Source organism: Strix uralensis, chromosome 5, assembly GCF_047716275.1.
Source record: "Strix uralensis isolate ZFMK-TIS-50842 chromosome 5, bStrUra1, whole genome shotgun sequence".
Classification (NCBI taxonomy): Eukaryota; Metazoa; Chordata; class Aves; order Strigiformes; family Strigidae; genus Strix; species Strix uralensis.
In genome coordinates this window covers 89,553,750-89,577,836 of record NC_133976.1, presented here as the reverse complement: position 1 = coordinate 89,577,836, position 24,087 = coordinate 89,553,750, and the positions used below count along the sequence as shown (strand labels likewise).

Sequence of the window (24,087 nt, the reverse complement as noted above, 5' to 3'; positions counted from 1 at the left end):
AGCTGCAGAAGTCAGGCATGAGAACTGCCAGCTGCCCCTGAGCGCCCCTCCAGTCTGTTTCAGCTGCTGTCCAGGGCCCTCCCTCCACGAACAGGAGAGAGGGCTGCTCCTCGGTGAGGCCAAGCTCTGTAAGGACCTTCTGTACCTCACTGAGGGCTCCATTCCCAGTCTCACGGGGCCCGCGCCCGCCTGCCCGCGCTGCAGCTGGGACCTGCACAGCCTGGAAGCTGGGCAGGGCTGGCCGGGGGACCTGGCTGGTAAGCAGTTCTGTCCTTCCAGGCCGTACATTTACATGGCTGAATTTTGCCATCTGAACAGCCTTTTCTCAGTTTTAACTGGTAAGTTGCTATAGGTGGCAGCCCAGCAGCCTTCCTCCACAATTCTGTGTTGCTTGTGCCTTTGGAAAACCATCTCAGGGACAGCTTACAGAGCTACCTTACGGTTAGGTCTTGTTGAGGCAGGGCAGTGATTTAGGTAAACACATTTTTTAATGCACAGGAAATTCTAATTTAATGACTCATTTAAACACATGCCAGACTGAGGCTGGAGAAGGCTCTTCAAACAATGGGTTCTTCATTCTTGGTTGACTCGTTTTTCTAACCTATGTTAGCATACATTTCGTTTAGTTCCTGATTCTGCAAAGGGTGTACGCACATGCTCAGCTCAGTGAGCTACTGAGTTTGTGCTGCTCCAAATACCAGCATAAACCTCAGAAGAGAGAGAAGTTAATTTGGGGTCACACTTGAGGTTTAAATATTATGACCCTATCAGGGTAATGAGAACTGTCTTGGGAAAACATTTAGGAAAAGGAATTCTTAGGTAGCCTCAGATAAAGCAGAATTTCCTTACCTTTAGAATTTCTTGATGGTTTTCTGATGCGTATAATCGTCCATCTCGAACAATGTCTTCTATTAGTTGTTGGTAATCCTCTGAAAAATAAAGATCAGTTGAGTGAGTGTGTGACATCCTTTGGGAGGACAATAGCCAAGACATCAGCCAGACCTCCTCTTCAAGACAGAGCTGAGAAATTTAGTATCCAGGTAATTATTCAGCATCTCTCAAGCTGCTGTAGTCCAATATAATCACATGAAAATTCTGTACTGTTTTAGAACAGTAATTTTGAATTATCCATATAAATACTAACTTAGCCCCAGACAACTACTCCCTCCAGATGATAATGCTTTATTATCTGCATTCTCGAGATGAAGAAACAGGGCCAGGGGTATGAAATCAGTGTCAGAGGTTATACGTGAGGTCAGCAGCACAGTCAGGAACAGATCCTCGTTTTCCACGCTAAGAACAGCTTCATTTTGAGTCCTGAATGACCAGCTGAATACAGATTTTCTCATCATTCACAAAACTGCACTGGTGTTCAGAAAAGAGATGGACTAACAGCTGCCAAAGGTATCACAGGAAAGTCTTTGTTTCGTTAAAACAGAAATCATCCCAAAGTCCAAAACATACAGTTTAATGCATCATTTGTATGACAAGACAGACTGTTTTAAAATGTAGATTTAAGAAAGTGATTACTGAAAGGATATTTCTTTCTGCATCACTGTTTTTCTCTCTTGGACCTGTGGTTTTATTAATGTATAATTTTCAAAATGTGTGGGTTACCAGTAGGACTTGATGAAGGGGCTTCCTAAAATGCACAGCAATTAATGGTATTCTCATTATGCATACGATAAATGCCAATTAAAAGGAGTCTGGCTGAATTCAGTGGGATAAGGATTAAGTTTAAAGAATTCTGTGTAACTTGCTGTCCATCCTTAAAGTATTAGAAGAAGAGTCAAAATAAAAGTAGTCATTATTTCAAAGTCTTTGCAACTGGTTTTAAAGTAATTCATGGACTAAAATGAGTTATATCAAGTTCTTCCTCATTCTTCTCTCCCTGTAATCAGTGTAAGAGAGATTCTGAAGAACAATTTTCTGTAATTCAGATGTAACACAAAAATAGAAAACAATCCCATTCTCACCATCGTAAGTCACATAGGGGACCTGAAATCCTTTGCCACTGTTTCCTTCATTTGACTTGAACTGAATCCAGAGCTTCCTCGATCTTGAGGTAAATGCAATAGGTCTCTCGTAAGTCTGACATGTTTCATATGTAGTAATTGAAGTAGGAGAAGCTAGAAAGAAGGTTAAATAAAGAAATGTTCTTTAAAAAATAAATTTCTGCACCCTTCCTGGTCTAGAGGTCAGAAATGTCAAGAGATGTCTCAGCTGACATATTCCTGAGAAGTTTTTTGTGAAAGAAGGGACACAGTCTTTATCTGTCTGTAAGAAGCAGCAGGTTTTTCCACAAAGGCAGTGGGAATCCCTCTGTCCCACAGCAAGAAGCTTAAGTAGACAGCGGGGTTGTAGAGTTGTTTCCGTGTAAGAAAATCCTACAGTAGCTCGAATGACTGAAAGGGCAATATCCCTCCTCTGGCCAGGGTGTGCTCAGCGTGTGGATCAGAGGCCACGCAATACCTGTGGTCCCCCCATCTAAAGGGATGTCAGATTATTGACACTTTTCTCTCCTTATAACGACAGCTCTAATAAACAGCATGTGAAATGATACCCTACAGAGTCTCAGTGCCTTTCTTACTGGGATCATAATGGACCAGCACCTCCCAGTGCAAAACACCTGGTTGTAGGTTTGAAAAGAAAATGTCATTTATCTACACTGAAAGTGTGCTCATAGCTGGGAAACCCCCCATCTGCCTCTAACATAAGTAACAGATGGAGGTGCAGGATGTCTTCAAATCTATGAAAGTGTCATGAGGCTCCTCTAAGTTGAAATGAATTTCAAACAAAAGGAAAAACTAGCTGTTTACCCAGTCCAAAAAACCCACTCCATAGCCACAGGATAATTAGGGAAAATAGCAAGTGTGACCTAAAATCTGAACTTGCTCGGGCTGATTCGGCTTTCACCAGTGTTAGCCAAAAGAGACCTTTTGAACCGAACGGGATTTGGATTCTTGAAGTGCAAAAAAGTGGATTTAGCTGTAACTGGTATCAATTCTTCCACAGTAACATTAGCAGATGAAGAATGAAGATCTACTCTTACGATGCCAAACGCAGAGTGCTCACAAATCACAGCACAGAAAAACGTCCCTCCCTTCCCAGCGGGGGTGGTGTCTCGGTACTGTTACTGGTTCTGAGGTGGAAGTCAAACTTCTCCCTGGTGTGCCTGGCTTTACTCACTGTTGGAACCACAGTTTGGGATTAGAAGGATGACTGATTTGTTCTGCTACAGTAAGTGTTCTGCTTTTAAAAAACTGTTCTGGACAGATGTAATTTCCTTCCACCTACAGTGAGCAGGTTTATTCTTCTGATACATAGAGATGTCAACACAAGCCCTCAAGGATAAAGAGTTGTGAAAATTGTTTTAGCAAATAAAAATATGCTGTTTTAGCAAGTAAAAATACACCGTTTTAGCAAGTAAAATATAAATATGCTGTTTTAAACAAAGTTCTACCTAAACATTTGCCTTTCAGGTTTGGTGCCTGGAGATTTAGCAACAGACCAGCAGAAGCTGGATGCCTACGGAGGGCTGAAGGAGGAGTGCATCTCATTGGTGTCTTCACTTCAGAAGTTGTTGAATTAACTTCACAATCAAAGACACAACCACACAAAACTGGGAAAACGTTGGATTTCTTGAAGGAGCCAGGTGTACCAACCTGTGTCACTGCCCAGATTTAGCCAGAGCTGCAGCCTGTGTACCCCTTGAGAGCACAGTCTGCACAGATGACAGGAGATGGCTCTCCCAGTATAACGTAGCATAGCTTGGTTGACTTCTAGACTGGCAGTGATTTATCCCATCTGGTAACTGGGCCAGACAGAAGCCCATTAACTGCTTTGTGATTCAGCCAAGACACGTGAATAATTAATATCACTCTGTTAATTGTTACTGGTACAGTGTTCTGTTTTAACTTGCTGTGCCAGTTCATTCAACGGTCCTTTTAGAAACCCTGGACAGATGAAGACAGTCGTCCCTTCAATACGAACTTTCCACTCAGTCAGTTTGCAACAAATATTTATATAGCCCATGTCTGGCAACTTACCACTTTTTCTCATTACTAAAACATCACCGCATTCATCTTCAATTGGGAGAAATATCTCAGGTACGACGATGAGTATTCTCCTCTTTGGGGGTGGATTTATATTCCAAATGCATTCCACATTAGCTGGGTAGTCTCCAGGATAGTTGGGCGATTCAATGTAGCCAGTATAATCCCCGAGTTCCCCTCCACAGTGCTGGTCTGTGGAGAAACATAATTTAGCATTTGTGTTAGTTGATCAGCTAATTTGAGGTGCTTTTCTAGATCTTGTCAAGAGCAAGTCCAAACTCCTTGTGGCTTTAGAAACACATACATTCTCCAGCTGCCTCTTTGTTTAGCATGGAAAGCCTTTACAGGAGTACTTGATCTGCAGGCCTGCGCCAACTGATTATAGATTATTATAGAGACGTTCTCTTAAACTAGCATGGTACAGATGAAAAAAATTGCTTGCCTACAAGAATTGGTTGTTCACAAAAGATCAAATAAAATTGCACTGGAATCCTTAGGGATATTTAAAATGGTAACTCAAGACAGGAGGCTGAGTACTGCAAAAAAGCCTATGAGAAGGTTTCACTGTCACGAGCGATTACCTGGCAACTGCAGTATGCGTGACCATCTCTCCTCCTATTTCAGAATTATTATAAAATGGCAGCTGCTCTGATAGAAGATACTGTGCTCTACAGAGCCACGGAGGGATACACACCACTGCGAGACAACTTACGGGATCTGGGAAACCAAACACTTTGTAGTTTTAACTTGTACCTGGCACTCTGCCAAATTACATTAAAGACAAAACAATCATATGCATCGAGTGGTACTTTTCCAGGTTTTTTTCTCATTGTTTTCCCAATTTTTACTATTCCCTCTGGCAGTAGGTAGGTGCTAACTAGGAAATACAGAATTGAAGTCCAGCCTGCCAGATTGCAGTTGCAGTTCAAATCTGAAGATATGCTTCATCTCACAACTAATATAAATGCAACTTACTTTTGCAGTGCGTAACATTAGTGGAGCCATCGAAATCTGTACTTGTGTTCCCAGGGCAGGTGATGCAGTAGTTTTGACCAAACTCAGGCTGGTATGTTCCCACAGGGCATCGGATACATCTGTGTGTTGTGGAGTTGTAGTAGTGTCCAGGAGAACAATGAACTGCAAGGTACGAGGTGTATTATTTTCAGAAAGCAGCAATCTTCAGTGCAGAGAGAACTTTCCTCTACCCTGGACATACCCCTTGATCTCCCTTCCACAGCGTACTTATAGGGCCGTAGAAGGAATAAAAGACACCAGCTCCCTGTATTTCCCGTTACAAAGGCCCTTCTAACTAGAATTATGTTCCAAAGACTAGAGTTAAACCCTTACAAACCAGTAACACGTGCTACGTATGTCTCTCACTGTATTTCATCCAGTGGTTTCCAGTGAGTCTGTAATAAATGGAAGCTGATGCGTATCTGCCTCGACACTAAAAACGCCTTTCCCAACGGCAGGAGAGTGTCTGTTTGCCAGGCCCAGCACATCCTTCCAGTCACGAAACCAAAGTGCATTTGGGCAGGTTCCTCCCTCAGTGTTTGCACTGGAAGTTGACGTTATGGAAGACACAACGTGTTGCATGCTTACAGTTTCTGCCTAGCTCATTAATAATCAGTCCTTAACGTCGTATAATGTCGTGGCTAGTTTTTCTAATTTGGTAAATAAAAATATACAGGATGTGAGGACTAAAGCATTGTCTAATGCCAGTTTGTCTTATTTCTTGCCATGCAGTGGGGCTGATTCACTTACCAGCTGCAGCTGCACCTGCCTGTGGTAAATTCCAAAGGAAACCATAAAGCCTGTTCAGTCCCCGCAACCTTGGGAGATCGTTCCTAGTTTACAGACTCCTGACCGTGTCATGGAATCACACCCCGTGTTTCTATATGCAGTGACTACATTAGTTTTGGAGCCTTTCAAAGCTCCTTGGCATTGAAGCTTAAAACAAAAGGGCAAGCAGCAGGAATATGAATTGTGGAAAGATTTAAAACTCACCTTTGGTTTCGCAGTCCTGAAAGGAAACAGCACCTTCATACTTGGTCACGAGCCCACCGCCACACGGAAAGCAGAGGGTCCTTCCTGGTTCAGGCTGGTACGTACCGAGAGGACAGACTCGGCAAGGTTTAAAACCATCCAAAGAATAGTGCCCAGGAGAACACTGCCCTAGAAATGGAAAATCATCACCTACATTAGTGAGCCAACCTTTCTGGACAAACCATAAAACCCAACAGTAGTTAACTTAAACACGTGACATCACGACAGCTGCAGATCCAATTCTAATCTTACCTGCTGATTTTGTGTTGTTCCTGTAACTGCTTCCTAAAAACACCACCAGTAAATACAACTAGTTTCTTAATAAGCTCTTTGCTACCCATGTTTCTGTGTTTTGTTTTTTTTTTTAGCAAGGGCTCTATTAAGATGTTGTTACAATACTTTGTACTTTCACCAAGCCTTTCATCTGAGAATTTCAAAGCACTCTGCAGGAACAAATGAAATGTTGCACCATATCTGTGAAGCAAGTAATTGGTTTTTTATATCTCCATTTTACAGATATGGAAACAGCAGATCATGGGATTTACCAGACGGGATGGGACCAGTCCAGCACCCTGTCTGTGAGAACAGCTGACACCAGCAGCCTTCCACACAGCTGTGAAAACTAGAGCTTGTCAGAAACTCTTCCCCCAGAAAACAGTGACTTGTGTAAAGCAAAGCACTTTGTGAATGAGTCCAGCGACAGGTACAAGGTAGTTTCCAAACCCGCTCTCCAAGCAGTTTCTGACAGGTGTTTGTCTGGCTTGATTCTTGCTAGCTTGAGTACTTTACTCCTTGACAGCCTACCTGGGAATCAGGATGTCAGGTTTTTCAAGATTATGGCATTAATGGATATCTTCACACCAGCCCAGCCTGGGAGACCAGCACTCTGACGTGGTAGGTGTTCCCTGGGGTTGCCTAATCCCAATATTTGTAATTTAGCTTCCCTGAGAACTGAGCAGCAGGCAGAAACAACTAGCTTGAAAACCTGAAAGTTCTGAGACCTCTAGGTGGGGTTGGGGTCTCTTAAGAACCATGATACTTGCTGGGAAATGTTGGGGGCATCTTGGGCACTTGGCCCTTAGGAAGAACTAGAGCTTCTGAGCGAAAGCAGAGTTCAAGTTCTGTCCCCTTGAGAGTCAAACTCCCAGGGACACCCGTGGGACCAGGACCTCGGGGGTTTAGGTGCACTTCCATCCCAGCCACTGCTATACGACTGCACAAGCTGGCTGCTGGGACACAGGCCTCTGAGAAATACTGATACTACGAATGTGAATTTGGAAGTGATATTACTAATTTGAAGACAATTCTGCTATTGTTTTTGTAGCAGAACTGATCCATCTGGTCTAGTCCAACCGGCACTGGACTTTAACAGGAAGGTGGTTAATGAAGATTTGGGTCTGGATTTTAGTGTGAACATTAAGTACCTGTGAAGCATGGCCCACTGACATCCTTCTAAAGCAGCGGTACGGTTGGGTTTTACACTGCTAATACGTGATGCTCTCAGCACTACAACGTCTCAGTCCCTACCTATCAGACAGAGCTAACTTGCTCCCTTCTTGCCTTCTGTACTGAAATTGCCCACAGAATAGATCTGAGGTGATTTCCCTGAGAAATGCCCCGAATGACTAGCTTTTCCAATGGTGTTTTGGCCTCATACCTACAGGGATCACACATAAATTAAGTATCACAGCACGTTATTCACTTGCAGCTGCATCAGAGTTCTATGCAGCAGGTGCTTAAAGTCTCTTACACACGTGTAGGTGCCTCAGCTGTAGGGGGAAGGTTTTCAGACACAGCTTATTCATTACTACACACGTGTTACTGCTCCAGAAGATGTGATGCAAAAATACAGTTGATTACAGGTGGTGAGTACATTTCTAACAAAATCAGTGTTCATCAAAATACACTGTTTCATCACATATGCTGACACATTTTATGGAGGCAGACTGATTTTGATAAAATCTTTGACAGGGAGGTTTATGAAGTCCAAAGCATATTCTGTCTCACCACTTTGAGAGAAAGAGAAAAGGGGAGAGTTGAGCAGAAAACCTGACTGCTGTGGTCTGACAACAAGCATTTTGAGACAGATCCACTCTGCAGAAATAATCAGAAGGGTTTTTTTTTTTTTGTTGTTGTGCAGAATAATAATTTAAATGCAAGCCCTGAAACAAAACAGGCTTTTTCCTCTAGTTGTCGTGCTGCTTTGGTCAGTATACTATAGTCAACCTTCATAAACTCAGATTACATTTTGATTATCTACTCTTGTTGGATTTTGGATAAATACAAATGAACATAACAAAGATGTACAGGCATTTTGAGAATTTTCCTGTGATAGTTCCTTCATACAGTAAATCAGCAAAATCTACCATATGTTTGGACTGGATACACCAGAGTTATTTTTTATTCAGTGGATGGGGAAAAAGTGGCAGTTTCTCAAGTGACATTCGTTGTGTGTTCACTCTAGATACCCTTGAAGAAAGCACTAATGTGAATTCCACGGATGAGTGTTAAAGTTAGAACATAGGACAGATTTCTTTCAAAGTCAAATAATGTATCTGCTGTAAACTAGATTTTGCTCAACTGCAATGAAATAAGGTAAATAAAGTAATTAACAGTTGTGTCTTAAAACCTTATCTTGATCAAGTCACAGTAGAAGCACAGCTCTCTTCTGAAACCAGGTTTTATAACTATTATTATCTAATTTATGTATCACGAAGTTGAGTCAGCGGTGCAACATCCCTTGTCAAAAGCTCCTGTGAATTCAGGCAGCACTGGGACTTGCAGTCGTTAGCTCTGAGTGCAGGTTCCAGATCCCCACAGCGTAACGACCTCAGAGTTATGACTGCTGCTGGTTAGACCAGGTGAACTGCATCTCATGCAAAACATTAGCTCAGCAGGTTCATTAGACTCACCAATACCAGTCCAAAGTAATCCATCCCTTTGGCTCCCAATACACCTGACGAGTCCCTGCAAGTCGAGGTATGTCCAGATTCCACCCCTGACTTGAAGCAGAGTGCTTCGCCTGGCTTACTCGTTTCCATACCATAACTCACATTGCTGCAGCAGGTCCCATCTTCTCGTCGGCAATGTCAGGAAATGGAACAAGCCAAAACCTTTTTCTCTATCGCTTGTAAGTGCACAGAGATTTCTTCTGTTACCTTTACAAGACAGAAGTGTGGAAGGCTCTCCCCTCTTTTAGCCTCCGTGCCTCACAGGCTGTGTGGCAACACCTAATCCTTTTATAATCAAATTAAACTTGCCTCCACATTCTGACACATTCCGGGCGCCTGCTACTCCCTGTCCATCGTTACTTGGGCAAGGCTCACAGGTAAGTTGACCTTCTGTGTCTTGGTATGTTCCTGGTGAGCAAGGAACGCACTGATTATGTTCTCCGCTATAAAAGGTGCCCGTGCTGCAGGTAACTGAGAAAAGAAAAGGGGAATCTACATAAGGACTTTCATTTTGATCACATTATTTGCCTTTATATCAAACATTTAGAGAAGATGGATCTCTTTGGCCCCAGTATTATAGTGGCATATGTTAGTCCAGGATCCTCACCTCATGTAAACAGGCCCATCTCTGTGGTGGCCAGTTTACACCAGGGCAAGGTCCTTCTACTGTTTAAGCTATTAAATGGCATCGTACTGCACTGCAGTGCTTATCAGACACACGGTGTTAATAAAGCTGATGCAGTCCTAAAACAGTATATTGCAATTTAATGAAAACAGTGGTGCGTAACGTATGGGAAGTGATGTGAGTTTTTAGTTTACACTCGGTGCATTTACATGTTGGTTTTATGGCAGACAACTACAAAACGTCTGTCTCCTGAGACCAGCTGTAGAGATTTCTCGGAGGGCAACGTATCCCATGTAATATTTTATGTCTCGACACTCAAACACCCCCCTGACTGGAAAGTGTTTTAAATACAGACACGAATACAAATGCTTTTCTTGCTGCAACGGGGCACGTAACCGCACTCAACGTTCTTCTCGGCTGGATACAGGTAGTTAAGATGTACGGGCTTCTAGACACCGGGAGCAACAGCCTTCCAATACAGTCTCTAAATCACTGTGCCTCTACAATGAAAACAGCCTCTGAACCAAGTCATTAGAGGCACCTATCAGAGCTGCGTGTAACTACTTCTTTTTGCTTGTAAATCACCTGGTGTCTAAAAGAAGCTGGAAAAATAGATACGCTGATTTTGAGAAGATGACTCTAAGTGATCAGAAAGCTTGCAGTGCTGAGAACTGCCATTAATAGGTTTGTGCCCCAGTAAAGCCCTAGAGCCTGATAGACTGGGAAAAGGCTTAAAGAGATTAGGTATTTTACATAAAATTAAAATAGATTTCTATAGAATCTCTTTCCTCCTGGGCCTCTTGAGCAGTAAGTATAAACACATCCATGGGTCTGGATGACTTGGCGGTGAGGAGAGTGAGAGAGGTGATATAAAACTAAAACCACAGCATCTAGGCAAACACCATATTATTGTTTTACAGAACTGTAATTAAGTTTTCAAAAGATGCTGGGAGCGACTGGGAACTAACTGCCAGCATTGCCTCGGGGCAGGCCTTGATACATCCCAGCTGACAGCATGGGAATGTGTGCATATATGTGCTGCTTTTGTTCTCCTGCCATCATTTAACCAACTCCCTCCAAAGTCTTACGACCTGTCAGTGGTCCATGCACATATACCGAGTAACAGCGATCTAAACCGTCTCTTATCTCACAGATTTCCTGCCTGGCTCGCTAGGGACAGGTTAGTTTTGGGTTGCTTGTTCTGGGGAATATGGCTGAGCAGAGCTGGGACTTACCGCATTTTCCATCCTGCAGCACTTGCCCTGTACTGCAAGCTTCGTGCCCTTCAGTAGCTTTAGCTGGCTTCTGAGCCACTTCATATTCTGTCCCAGAAAACTGAATGTAAAATTGCTGTTTATTAATAGATTTCCTCAATGTTTTGATTGCAGTTTGCAGCTTCTGCTCCATCCTTTTCCGAACACAGTCAATGTTACAGGTGTCTAGATGGGAAATGATAACAAAACTAGAAGCAATTGAGATTCATGTTTAAAAAGAGGTGCTTAACAAACAACTTACCTGCCTCGCACTGTGACACCCGTTTGCTTCACGGTCTGCTCCATATAAATTGTGGAAGCAGCTCACTGTATTCAAAATCAGACCTTTCAAAAGGACAAGGCAGTACACTGAGGTCCACCAAAGCAAGTGTCACGGCCTGTCAGTGCACACCCAGTGCTGATACCTCCAGCGTTAGGAGATCTGGTTACACTGAGGGCACAGGGAGAGGGCTGCAGCAAGCATCACCACCACCGCGTGGTACTTCCAGACACGTGCTCTGTCTGCCACCACTAACGCTTCTGAATTTTCCCTGCCCGTGCTTTACTTCGCTGATTAGGGATTACTCCCTGACCAAAACACCCGAGCGACACAGAGAAAGATGCCTTCTGGCACCATTGCTGTTTGAACCCCTTGGCTAGTGAGGTACCCTCAGGGTTAGGAAACCTGCCTTTGAGGACTGACGTGTTTATAGAATTCAGCCCACGTTTTCTTTGGCTGGATTTCATAGCATAATATTCCATCTCATGAATAACTTGAAGCAATTCTTTTTCTTCCTGAAGTTTGTTAGGAAAACATGAATTTTTCAAAAGTGTGATAAAAATGTTTGATTTTCAGACTGAAGTTTCAGCAACTCACATTTTGGAGGATATTTTTATCGTCGCTGCCGCAGAACTTCTACCTAATCCTTACGTTCTCTGTGCATCAATTAGCACTTCTGCTGTTTAAAGAAATCAGACTAAATTGAAGTACATGACTTAACTCGAGGCTTTGAAGGAATTTTGCTGCAGGTTCAATCTTTGTTCCTTTGGCTTAATTTCATACCCGATTCCTTTCAATTAAATCTCTGAAACTTTGAGTTTGGAGAGGCTGTTGAACGAGGCTTGTGCTAAAAGGTTTGCATGGCAGCTTGATGAAATAGCATCAAAGAGATTCTAACAACACACAGAGGAATGGAATTGTTGTTTCTCTCCACAGACAGATCTTTCACAAACCTGAGACTTCTTCTGACTTCATCTCCACTTCAAACTCCGCGGTGATATGGGATACTTCTTTTGACGGTGACTTGCGGCCTCGGCGTTTCTTCTTGGAGGAATCGCACTTGAGGTTCACAAAGGTCACCTGGCAGTTGTCTGTACAAGGGAATTGACCTCCTTTGCGTGAGAGAAGCAACATAGAAAAGAAATCAAGTAGCAAAGTAGCAAGTGACAGGCACATAAGCGGTATCTCAGCTGGGTTATCGTGAATGCAGCGACAGGCTTCCTAACATTCCACATGTGTTGTTAGACACCTCCTTCTCTGAGCAGTTTTGGGTTTGCTCATTTTGCTAGCGAGTGCAGGAGGCAAAAATATAGTGTGGTGATGCTCAGCTGCACAGTGGTACCTCTATTGCCTGTCTCTTTTCTGCATAAGAATTAGAAAGCTCTTTACAGAAATTAGTTAAGATCAGCAATACTATATACACTCATTTGATGGTTAAACTAAGCAAGATAGTCAATTTTCATAAATTCATGAGAGTGGTAGGCCTGGGCCTCTAGAAACTACCAGCTGGTATTCCATCTCTTTCAGCAATGACAATCACCAGGTATCAAAGGTTTTAAAAGTCTTTGGGAGGTTATGAAAATGTATTGGAAGGCTTTATCTGAGGGGAAATCATAGAATCCTTTAGGCTGGGAACACCTTTAAGATGATCAAGTCCAACTGCAAACCTCACACTGCCAAGTCCACACTACACCATGTCCCTAAGAGCCACATCTACATGTCCTTGAAATACCTCCAGGGATGGTGACTCAATCACTTCCCTGGGCAGCTGTTCCAAGGCTTGACAACCCTTTTGGTGAAGAAAATTCTCCTAATGTCCAATCTAAACCTCCCCTGGTGCAACTTGAGGCTGTTTCCTCTTGCCCTATCACAAGCCAGAGGACCTGAATGCCCTCATCAATTATGTGTAACCACTGAGAGGAAGGGCCACAACACGTTGGGACACAACGACATAAACATCCTCTCCCTATATAAAGAAATCTGTGTGAAAAACATCCTTCTTGTGATAAGTGATTGACCTTCCGGTCAGAGAGAAATTTCTAGCGCTCAAGGCACCAGAAGGATTTCATTCCAAGAGTGTGGTTGTAAGATACAATCCATATTGTTATATAATAACTATTAGACCCAGAAGTTCAGATGACATAACAAACACAAAGCAAAGCAAGCAAAGGACAAGGATAAGCATCCAAGAAAAACATTCCCATGGTGACTCTATCGACTAAGCCCAACTTCTATGACTTTAAAAATGAGTCTGATAATCATATCTTATTAAAAGAAGATAATACATAAGGACAAGGTAAGCTGCCTGACAACTGAGTCTTGTTTTAAGCCACTACTTGGAAAATTAGAGAGATAAATCTCTAGATTGAAAGGTAAAGATAAAATATGAGTCTACATTTTAAAAATAATATCTTTAAACCATTAGCATTTTTTTAGGACAGGTATTATTAGCCTCCTCTGTTCAGGGCTCATACATGACTCCTCACTCCCTACCAAAGGTGGTGGTAATACAGATTCACAACAGAGAACATCACCAGCAGACATTTGCTGTAAGATGCTAAGTTGCTTTGAGCAACAATATGAGCTGTTGTAATTACACCAATACTGTGTATTAAAATCCAGAAAAATTCAAGATAATATTAAATTTAAATGAACTGCAAATATTTTAAGCTGTGCAAATGCACAGCAATAACACCCAAACACTCTTTAATTGTCCCTGTCGTGATATCAAGGGGATGGAGGACAAGAAATGTCATGAAGATCTGTTAAATACATGTGACCTTTAAAATCTCCTTTTTGTTCAACTTTAAAAGTGATGTTCAAATCCAATAAAAATAAAACCCCATACCTAGTCATACCGAGTTTTAAAAACATTTGATTACTTTGATTCAGCCTGACACAAGCTTTTTGTTACTTTCAGTTTTTTGGTAGGTATGTCCAAATCTTGTAAATATTTTTTCTAACACCATAACTACTCACTCCAACATAACAACAAATCTAAGGCTTCGTAACATCAGATTTTGATTATAACTTTCCTGCATAGGGGTTGCCATTGCTGCTGCAATGGAATATTAATCCAGCATAAAGCAAATAAGTAATAGCTTTTGTTTTCTTTTATAAACCTCATTTGGGAAAACTAAACCAAACCAAACTGACATTGTTTCGTGTAACTTTGTATTGCCCATAGATTTTTGTCTCAGGATATTTCTGCCATTACCAATGCCAGAAAAAGGACAAGCCTAATTCCAAGCTCACGTACCTCTGAACAAAGATTTTTCAAAGCAACTGGTGACATAAGTGCTGGTGGGTAAGGGAAGAGCCACTGACCTCATCTACCTGGACTTGTGCAAAGCATGTGACACTGTCCCACATGACACCCTTGTCTCTAAATCAGAGTCGTGGATCTGACGGACGGAGCACTCGGTGGATCAGGAATTGGCTGCATGGTCACACTCAAAGAGTCACCGTCAACAGCTCCATGTCCCAGTGCAGAGCGGTGACGAGCGGCGTCCTCAGGGGTCAGGACCAGTTTAACATCTTTGTCAGGGACAGCGGGATCGAGGCACCCTCAGCAAGTTCCCACCGACACCGAGCTGTGGTGCGGGGACACGCTGAGGGAAGGATCCATCCGGAGGGACCTGGGCAGGCTGGGGAGGGGGGATGGGCCAACCTCATGGAGTTCAACAAGGCCAAGGGCAAGGTCCTGCCCATGGGTCGGGGCAATCCCCAGCACAAATCCAGGCTGAGCGAGGAGGGGATAGGGATAGGGTGAGGGGTAACGGTTTTAAACTGACAGAGGGCAGATTTAGATGAGATCTAAGGCAGAAATTGTTCCCTGTGAGGGTGGTGAGGCCCTGGCACAGGTTGCCCAGAGAAGCTGTGGCTGCCCCCTCCCTGGAAGGGTTCAAGGCCAGGCTGGACGGGGCTTTGGGCAACCTGGGCTAGTGGAAGGTGTCCCTGCCCGGGGCAGGGGGTGGGACTGGATGGGCTTTAAGGTCTTTTCCAACCCAAACCAGCCTGTGATTCTATGATTTCAACTCTCTTAGAACCAACCCCAAGCACTGTTAAACTAGAGTGTAAACTTCGGCCTGAACTTAAATTCAGATCCAAATATGAAAACCATTACTTCTTTTCTGTCTGCAGTGTGAAAACAAAATATGCAAACAAGCAAGCAAGCAAACAAAAAATCAGAATGCTGTTTACATGTTAGAAGAATCCACATACCTAAACCAGCTTGCTTCCCAGAATCTTTTGTTTTTTCTTTGCTGCGAGGCCGTAAATGGCACTTTGCATCTTTAATTTTAAAACGAGCTTTCTGCTTGATTGGAGGGGTTAATGAATCTGTTGATGTAAGGTAAAAAAAGCTATTATTTGGGATGCAGGTGAAATGAAGTCTGAAATTTTGTTTTTAAAAACAGACTCAGAAGTCTTTTTGCAACATAAAAAAGAGACAGCCCAAGAGTTATACACCTTGTACAAGAGGATCCATTTCCATAAGTTCATTTTTTCACATAAGCACTTACTCTTGAGCCCATAAAGATTAATTAATTTGCTAGTACCACACATGCTCTGCACATACACTTCCCCTCCAGCAGGCCTGCACATCTTGGTGGAATTTGGGTGACTTTGTCTCCTACTATGAAAAAGGTTAATTCCTACCTCTTGTTTCTGACTTTCTGTCTGTGACTTCCCACGTTACTTGGCTGTAACTCTGCTCTTGCTAATGCCAACCAGGAATAAGATAAATTTAGTGGAGCTACACTGCTGGCAATTGAAAATGATCCAAAGGAAAGGTCTTTATTTGATTGCGGTCTATGGCTCGCAAGCTTTATTCTTCGGCTTTAAATCCAAGCCAGTTATGTCTTGTGAGTTTAAAGGCTGTTACACAGCCACGGGCTGCTTAGGAAATGTAGCTGCTGGCTGCTTCCTCACAAAGTCCATGGTGGCAAAGGCTGGGCCTGGCCCGACACCCGCCAGCTGCCGCGGGCTGCCCGTGGGCCGTGGAGCAGGTGGAGGGTGGTCGCAGTTAAGTGCTGCAAGGTGGGTCCCTCTGTCCCTGGGAGGGCCTTGCTGAACCAGGACTACAGAGGTGGCCTGTCCCTGTGCCCCAGGCAAACACATCTGCTGCCCTCGCCTCACCACACAGCATCGTACCTCCTAATGCATCCATGTATAGGAGATACACGTGGCTGGAGAGCTGGCAAGTCGGAGAGAAGTTCAGCAGGTAATCAGACGGAGAGTGGGCTGAGACTTCCACTGCTGGATGCTGTTTCAGCTGCTTCTAATTTTGCCAGACTTCAACCATTTTGAGCTGAACTTTGATTTTTTATCTGAATATCAACTTTAAGTCACATTTTGAAACATCTCTGCAAAAATAATCCAGCCACTTCTGAGAACGAGATGAATGAAACACAGTATGTGCTCGTAAAAGTCTCACACCCTTTTTATTGGGAATCCCCAGCAGAAGGATCTGTGCTCCTGAGGAAGGACTTCGCTGGGGAGGGCTGGGACCCACCGTAGCCTTCTGCTCACGTGCTACTGATGGGCCCTCGGGCTCACTTCCAAGTCTGGGAAGAAACACTGTTTTGATATGCTCGCTATTGCCTTGCTGGACTAGGGGAAGTCAATTATTCTAAATATTTGTCCTTGTTGAATATATCTCAAGCCTCCAGCACTCCTGCAGTAACCTACCAACACAGCGCCATGCTGGAGGGCAACGAAGCACACTCCAGCCCTCAAGGAGGGGCTGCACACGACGAGGCACAGGCTGCCGCAATTCCAGCCGCACGTCCTGCAGCTGCCCCATGCTCTGGGGACCTCCACCACCCACCACCCACCGGCGAGACGCCAAGGCCGGGTGAGCAGCCAGCACCTACCTGCGCAGCTGGGCAGGGTGGCGTTGCGCTTCTGCGGGGCCTTGCCTTGCTGGACGGGGACACCACAGCTCAGCGTGTAGCTGCTCTCCGAGTCTGCGGGGCAGAACGCAGCATCAGCGCCTGTGGCAACCGCCCCACGAAGCACCTGCTCCCCTCTCACCCCCAGCATCAACGCTCGCTGCTTGAACAGACAGACTGCTGAATAAGGAGGCACTTTAAGTGCTGAACTTGGATTTTACATAGCTGAAATCGTTTGCCAAAGGCCACTGCTTCACAGTGTCGACTATAAGTTTTGTTTCTCCCAGCACAGAAATGTTACACTGCATAAACAATCTGGCATGAGGTAAGCTGTAAATGATTCCGTGATGCCCAAGCAGAAAATATTTTGTGTTTGTCCATGGCTGAGTCCTTGTGCTTTGATCATCTCTGATTTAAAAAATAAACCACGTACTTTCATAATAATTTTAGCTTCAGACTGACAGAACCTATTGGCAGAAACAAAACAATAGCATACTTAAACTGTAACGGGGTTTACACATTGCACAGATAAAACCGTGTATTGGTGCATACAAATTAGATAAATGCATGGTTCCAGTAATTTCTGCTAAACTGAAAATAAAGTGTGAACAGCTCTACCACATGTAATGCCAGGACTAACATGAAAAGTAGAGACACTCTTGTGGAAAATAATCCTGTGTCAGAACCAGAACCTGTATGAAAAAGCAACAGCAATCCCCCGTCCCACCTGCCCCGCAAAACTGTGCAGATGAAAATTCCATGAAAATGTAGCAAATGATACTAAAAAAAAAAGGGGGAGGGGGAGATGAAATGCCTGAGTTTCTATAAGTAATGCTCAGCTGAACTATTACCAGCAAAATTTATGGAAACTGCAGCAACTACCACTGAGAGATCCTTTTTCCACAGAAGCTCCTGAAGCAGATGCAGCTGCAGCCCTTTCGTATGAGGCAGCAGGTCAGGTTTAAGGCAGCTGTAGGTCACCCTTTGCTCCGCGGTGCCCCTGGCTGAGACAGGGGCAGTTTGATGCTGGTGTGGGAGCTCGCTCACGTGCTGGGGCAGCCACAGCATTAAATGTCCCAGCATGTCCCACCCATCCCCTCCGTCCCTGTCTCAGCCTGTGCTCGCCAAGCTCAGCCCCTCTCAGGGGAACTCTCCGCCTTGGGATTTGTTTCTGCTCCTGCTCCATCACACAGTTACAGGGTATTTCAGGCCACGATGCAGAGTCCAGCGTTTTAAGCAGATGCCTGAATAGGGACAGGGGACTCGACTCAAGTTTAAAAACATGGTACTGAAAATGAGCAGGAATTCACTGAAATCGACTGTTCATTTTTTCCCTCACTTTTGACATAGCAATTCGATATATTAAAATTTTTCTTTTGCACCATCCTGGCTAAGGTAGATGTGTCTCAGGTTTTTGTTAGAATTTCCCCACTCCCGCAAACCACACCTCAAATTAAACAACAAAGGGCCAAACCTCTAATGTAACCACAATCAGCTCGTCTTGTAATTAGTGATGTGCATGTCTGGCCCAATTTAATTTATAATGATGTTTTTGCTCATTTACAGTTGTCCCTAACAAAACCTGAATGCAAGAATCATTAATACATTCAGAGAAAAATCATTAAGTCACATTCTAGGCTTAGGAGGACAAATACTTTGTACAAACCTGGAACAAAAAGAGTATTGGATGGGCATGACAGGAAGCAGCTCTCTATGCCTCCTGTCTTGCTACACACTAGCTGGGCCTTGGGAGCTGGTTTGGCATTCGGGAGACATTTCACCATCTCTGAGGAGAAAAAAAAAGAGAAATGAAAAAAAAAAAAAAATCAGACACTGCCCAACCCAGAACCTTGTGCATCCACTTGGTGAGGAAAGGTAGAAGTGGCAACAACGTGAAATCACAGGTCCAGGCATTTCTGAAATAAGCACCTATTAGGGAGAGAGTATCTGGATATTGAGCTTGAAAATGAAAATTTCATTGAAAATTAAACTCCTTCACATTTTTTGACCTAAACTGTAGATCAGTCTTTCCTTCCCGTGCTCCACTTTGGGACTGTTCAGGTCCAGAGCTGCGCTCTGAAACGCAGGGATGAGCACAATTCTGTGTGCACACCTGGCCCTCGGAAGCAGGAGGTAACACTGATGACCTGAGATGTCCTCTCCCTGCTTCTGGCAGAGCTCTCTGGTTTGACAGGCCAGCTACCACACCACGCACAGCAGTCACCCGCACAAAGACCTCTTTATTTAGATGACTGCTAAAATGGTGTTTTCCACTTCTCACTCTAACTCTCACAGACTTTTTAGTTTCAGCTCCATGGTCTGGCTTCTGAAAGTAGAAAACTGTCCGGCCAGGAGGAGGCGAGGCAGGACATGCTGGGATGGAGACGGATGCTGCTGACATGCCCCAAGCAATGCTGGAAGGGACACTGTGACACACAAAGACACCAGCTACGTCTCGTCTCGTCAGCACCCACGGCACAAGAGACCAGGCAGCGCGTGCGATGGACACGCAGCTTCTCCCCTCGGCTTCACGGCAGGATGAGGACAGTGTCCTGCAGGTCTCACAAGCTGCTCCTCTGCTGGGGTAAGGCACTGTTTGGGTTTTAGCTGAGACTACATGAAGCTGTGATGAACTGCCAGGCCAGTCTCTGTGCTTCACCCCGAGATGATGGTATGCCACTGACAATTATAACCCGGCATTTATTTCAGTTTGACACCTTTTGGGACTGAAGCGTTACTTAAGTACACCTTTCTCCACACACATGAGGAGGTTCATTCTCAGCAGGTGCCGTCACTACCTGCACCGAGGCAGCCTCACCGCTTCCCTCCCTGCCCCCGGAGGTTTCACCTCTGCCCTGGCTGCCCGCCGACTCTTGCTTCACCACGGAACCGCCCCGAGGTGGGGGCAGATCAGAGCTGCAGCAGCCAGACCTGTCTGGGTCCAACAGGGTTTGGGATTTTCCCAGTAAAGCTGGGGTGAACCAGGGCAAGTCACATGTGGTAGCTGGAATGAGCCTGGCCTGGCTTGAGTGCAGAGGAAGGGTCCCAGCAGCCACCCGCCGGTGCGTGCGCCTGGCCTCACTGCTGGTTAATAGGAATATAGACCAGTCCCTTAAACACGCCTGATGTTCACGTCTCATGTATGGGAATAATCACCCTCCACTTACCTCCCTCCCAAGGTCTTTTATGTTGCTTTGATGATGTTTTTAAAGAAAATATTTCTTTGGACTGAGAAGACAATGCAAGCACAAAGTGTCATTGCTGAGCAAAAGAGGATTTTGTTACTGCAAATGTCTCCAAATCATGTGGCGTTCAGGATCACTAAATAGCATCCTCCTCCTTTCTATTGTGCTTTTATAACAATGTAGAATGTAGTTTCCTCTAAACAATGTTGGTAATAAAGGCAGGCGATCAGCAGGGAGATGACACTCATTTTAAGCCTCATTAAATTCATCAGATAAACCAGTGTATATCAGTAGAGAAGGGTGTTCTATTTTCTGTCTTTCAACTGAGTATTACAAATAATGAAGAGAAATTTACAGCTACGGAAATATTTTCAATACAGCCTCTTGTCACAGGAACAGCATTCTTAATAGGTTGAGAGGGCATATAGCACTAAACTTCTGTGGTCTAACTATAAACCAGACCTCAAAAGATTTTAGTCCCTGCTGTTGATTTACAAACTCCTTTCCAGAGGACTAACTGGTACAGTGCAAGGGAGACCTAGAGTTAACCATTTCACTCATACAGTACTTAGTTCTCTATATGGCAGGGAAGGTAATATACGTGAAGGTAAGCAGGAAAAATGAAGTACTTAGTTGTGATTAGGAAGAAAGTCAGTGGCAAAGGCTGAAGCCCAGTTGAGATACTCACCCGACCCCCCCTCCACCTCAGTTATGAAGTGCTTTCCATGCTGCTCACGTATCCACATCAGTGAAAAAATGCCACAATTGCATGATGATGCAAGAGGCCAGGGAGGTGCCTTCTACTCCAGACTATAGTGCTTTCCTCAATATGTGCAGAGATTCCATTAAGCAAGGTCCCCCCCTTTCTTGTTCTACCTTGCTCCCAGTTAGGTATTAGGCATCAGACCCAAATGTATCTATGAGAAGTTATTCATGGTTAAAAAAAACCCAAACCAAAAACCACAACCTAAATTTGACTGTAGAAGACCTAAGGTATGCCATTCCCATTAAAAACATGAAAATGGAACTAAAATCTCACAGAAAATACTTTGAACGGCTGTAGCCATGGCCAAAAAGTCATCTACTTAAAGGATACAGAAATTCAGATCTGCCACAAAGTGGCACTAGCTGCAAGTGCCATAATTTCAGTGGCCTCAGGATTTGTACTCGTTGCAATTAATACTTTTGTCAGTACTTTATATTAAGCAGGAGACTTTTGGAGGTAACTTGAAAAACTGCAGTATGGTGCTGTGAATGCAGATATGAACCTGAATGCCATTTCCTACTTGTAAGCACTTAAATATTTTGAATATTCTAAATTAGTTTTAGAGGGAAATAAGAGTTATAGCTGAGGTCATAGAGATGGACAAAGGACAAAAGTATAAAATACATAAAATAGTAAGATGATGACTTAGATTTGTGTGAATGAACTTGTAAAATTTAAAAAAAAAATCAGCACAAATAAAATCCAACATACTGGCCATTCTCTAATCCCCCTGGAGTGGTACCCTGGCCTGTAGACCCTCATAGGATCAGGTGTTATCCAAGTTTATAAAATGAATTTGGGGATCTACATTGCGGAACTGCAGCATCCCTCAGAGGAAACCACGGGCTCTTCCACCCTCCTGGAGAAGGGCAGCGTCACCAGAGCCACCCGAGTCAGCCTCCCACACTTACCAACGCAGTCCTTTTTGTTCCAGTGCAGTTTCTTCCCAGGTGGACAGACGCACTCATAGCTCCCCATTGTATTAAGACACCCATAGTCACAGCTGCCGTTGCTGATGCTGCATTCATCAATATCTGAAAATATTATTAGAGTTGAGAAGAGTGTTAACCATACGTACACATGTATACTGTGCATTAAGGTATTACAGGCATAGGATATCTGTTCCTACTACATCTTCCACATTTAAGACTATATAGACATGTATAAATGTAGGCAATATTCACACCAAACAATTTGAGGGCACACTGCACGTATTTGCCCTTAGACACACGTACAGCTCCTACTCTTTCAAGGATTTATGCATACGATGCCATTTACTTGCCAGCAGTAGTTACACTGAAATTCTTGGAAGCACTCGCAAGATACAGAACATGCTCAAAAGTCTCTGCAGCATCTGGACAATAATGTATATTGCATGATGTGGAAAAATGTCAGAGGCATAAACATCTGTGAGATTAGATCACTTTTGCATAACAGGGAGATAAATTCTCCGTAGTGATTCACAGAGTTTGCTTTTAGAAATGATTCAGATGAAGGAGGACACAGATCTGATAGGAACCTAGCAGCTGAAGTGTAGTTTATTTGCTCTTCTACTCCTCAAATAAAAACGAAAGGTAAAAGCTTGCAGGAATGCAAAGCAATTACCAGATACGTTATCACTGATATTCCACATAAAATCTTTCACCTTTTGATACATTAGAAAAGTATTTAGTCAATATGAGGTATATCCTTCCCAGTCTAGGAAATCAGCACCTCTACAGCTGTGCCGCCGGGGCCGATCTCCCCTCTCCTCTCCCCCACCCCAGGGGGACGTTTATCCTCCACGCTCCACAGGAGCTGTGCTGCCACGTACTCACCTCCGGACCACGCGCAGGGCACCACATGGGACAGGCCAAAATTGTCGTAGGGCACCAGTGACCCCTGACTCGGATTCACTAGTGTAGCCATAACCCTTGTTCTGAACCGCGGCCCCGTGCTGTGGCTTTAGGCCCTGCAGGGACTTCAGCCCCCCGGGTTTGTGCCCTTGGGGCGCAGCTGCCCTCCGCTCGCTCAGAGGGAGGCGTTCCTGGGACAGACTGTACAGGGCACACCGGCTGTGCCACCTGACATCAGCTCCGACGAGCTAGAATGACACCAAACCAACGGGAGATGCACTGAATTGCTAATATTCTGGCTTAACGACAGGCCTCAAAACTATCTGTAGGAGGAAAATTGTCCCTTAATGGTTTCTGAGGGAGATCTGGCCATAAATGCTCACAGGCTGAGTGTCTAACCACCCTTCCAAACCGCGCCGGAGCCCAGGCTTGAACTCCTATTGCCACCTGCCTGGTTCCGGGTGAACCCACAGGGGCTGGGGGCACAGCCTGAGTTCAAGGCAGTTCTCCCCAGGCCCCAGTCCTGGAGCCCAGTGGAGGGTACGGTACGGGTGGGAGGTGGTGCTGAGCAGGGACTGTGCTCAAGCGCAGGCTTAGGCCCTGCACTGGTTAACAAACACAAGTCCATCCATATTAGCCAAGACTTCCTCCGCGTCTTGCGGCACTTGATGGGTGTTTCCTAGGGCAGCTGCTGGAATCCAGAATCAGCTTTTTCTGATGCAAGATTTTAGCCTGTGTGGTTAAGCAAAAAATCTAAAAGCCATGGCGTACGTGCATAAAAGTAACTGAGAGAGATACCCTCATACAACAGGCATGTTTCTAGACTATGTTATGATTTTTGGGTCAGAGTCAGGACTTCTGGAGGTCCTGGGTCAGCAGTTCCAAAAACTGACAAGGGAGACAGTCCCAGAAAAAACATTTTCTGCAAAATGTTGTACATAGTGGTCAGGCTTGTGCTGAGTGGGATCTATCTGTGAACCCATACACTGAAACACACCTTGTAGTCCACAGTGCTGCTGCCACTGAGCTCTGGCCGAACTGTTCAAAGCCGAGCTCTTGCTGTCAGGTACCTCAGCCCAGAACCAAGCTCCTGAAGAAGCCACCAAATTCCCAAAGGCATTGAACAGTCCTGCAGATTCTACTAACGAGTCAATACATCCTGCAAGCAGGGCTCTACATAAACAGGTGGTGTAAGCG

At 44.4% G+C, this 24,087-nt stretch overlaps 1 protein-coding gene across 1 annotated transcript in view; it reads right to left on the bottom strand.

Annotated features, from left to right (window-relative positions):
• SCUBE1 (signal peptide, CUB domain and EGF like domain containing 1) overlaps positions 1 to 24,087 on the bottom strand; it is a 209,385-nt gene that overhangs the window by 6,975 nt on the left and 178,323 nt on the right. Inside the window, exons 11-22 of the mRNA XM_074872168.1 lie at positions 21,967 to 22,089; positions 18,771 to 18,890; positions 17,087 to 17,179; positions 15,435 to 15,551; positions 12,164 to 12,322; positions 10,913 to 11,116; positions 9,362 to 9,523; positions 6,063 to 6,230; positions 5,031 to 5,192; positions 4,050 to 4,247; positions 1,977 to 2,129; positions 850 to 929 (exon numbers count right to left, since the gene is read on the bottom strand). Coding sequence (XP_074728269.1) covers positions 850 to 929; positions 1,977 to 2,129; positions 4,050 to 4,247; positions 5,031 to 5,192; positions 6,063 to 6,230; positions 9,362 to 9,523; positions 10,913 to 11,116; positions 12,164 to 12,322; positions 15,435 to 15,551; positions 17,087 to 17,179; positions 18,771 to 18,890; positions 21,967 to 22,089 — 1,739 coding nt within the window. The remainder of the gene's footprint in view (positions 1 to 849; positions 930 to 1,976; positions 2,130 to 4,049; positions 4,248 to 5,030; positions 5,193 to 6,062; positions 6,231 to 9,361; positions 9,524 to 10,912; positions 11,117 to 12,163; positions 12,323 to 15,434; positions 15,552 to 17,086; positions 17,180 to 18,770; positions 18,891 to 21,966; positions 22,090 to 24,087) is intronic.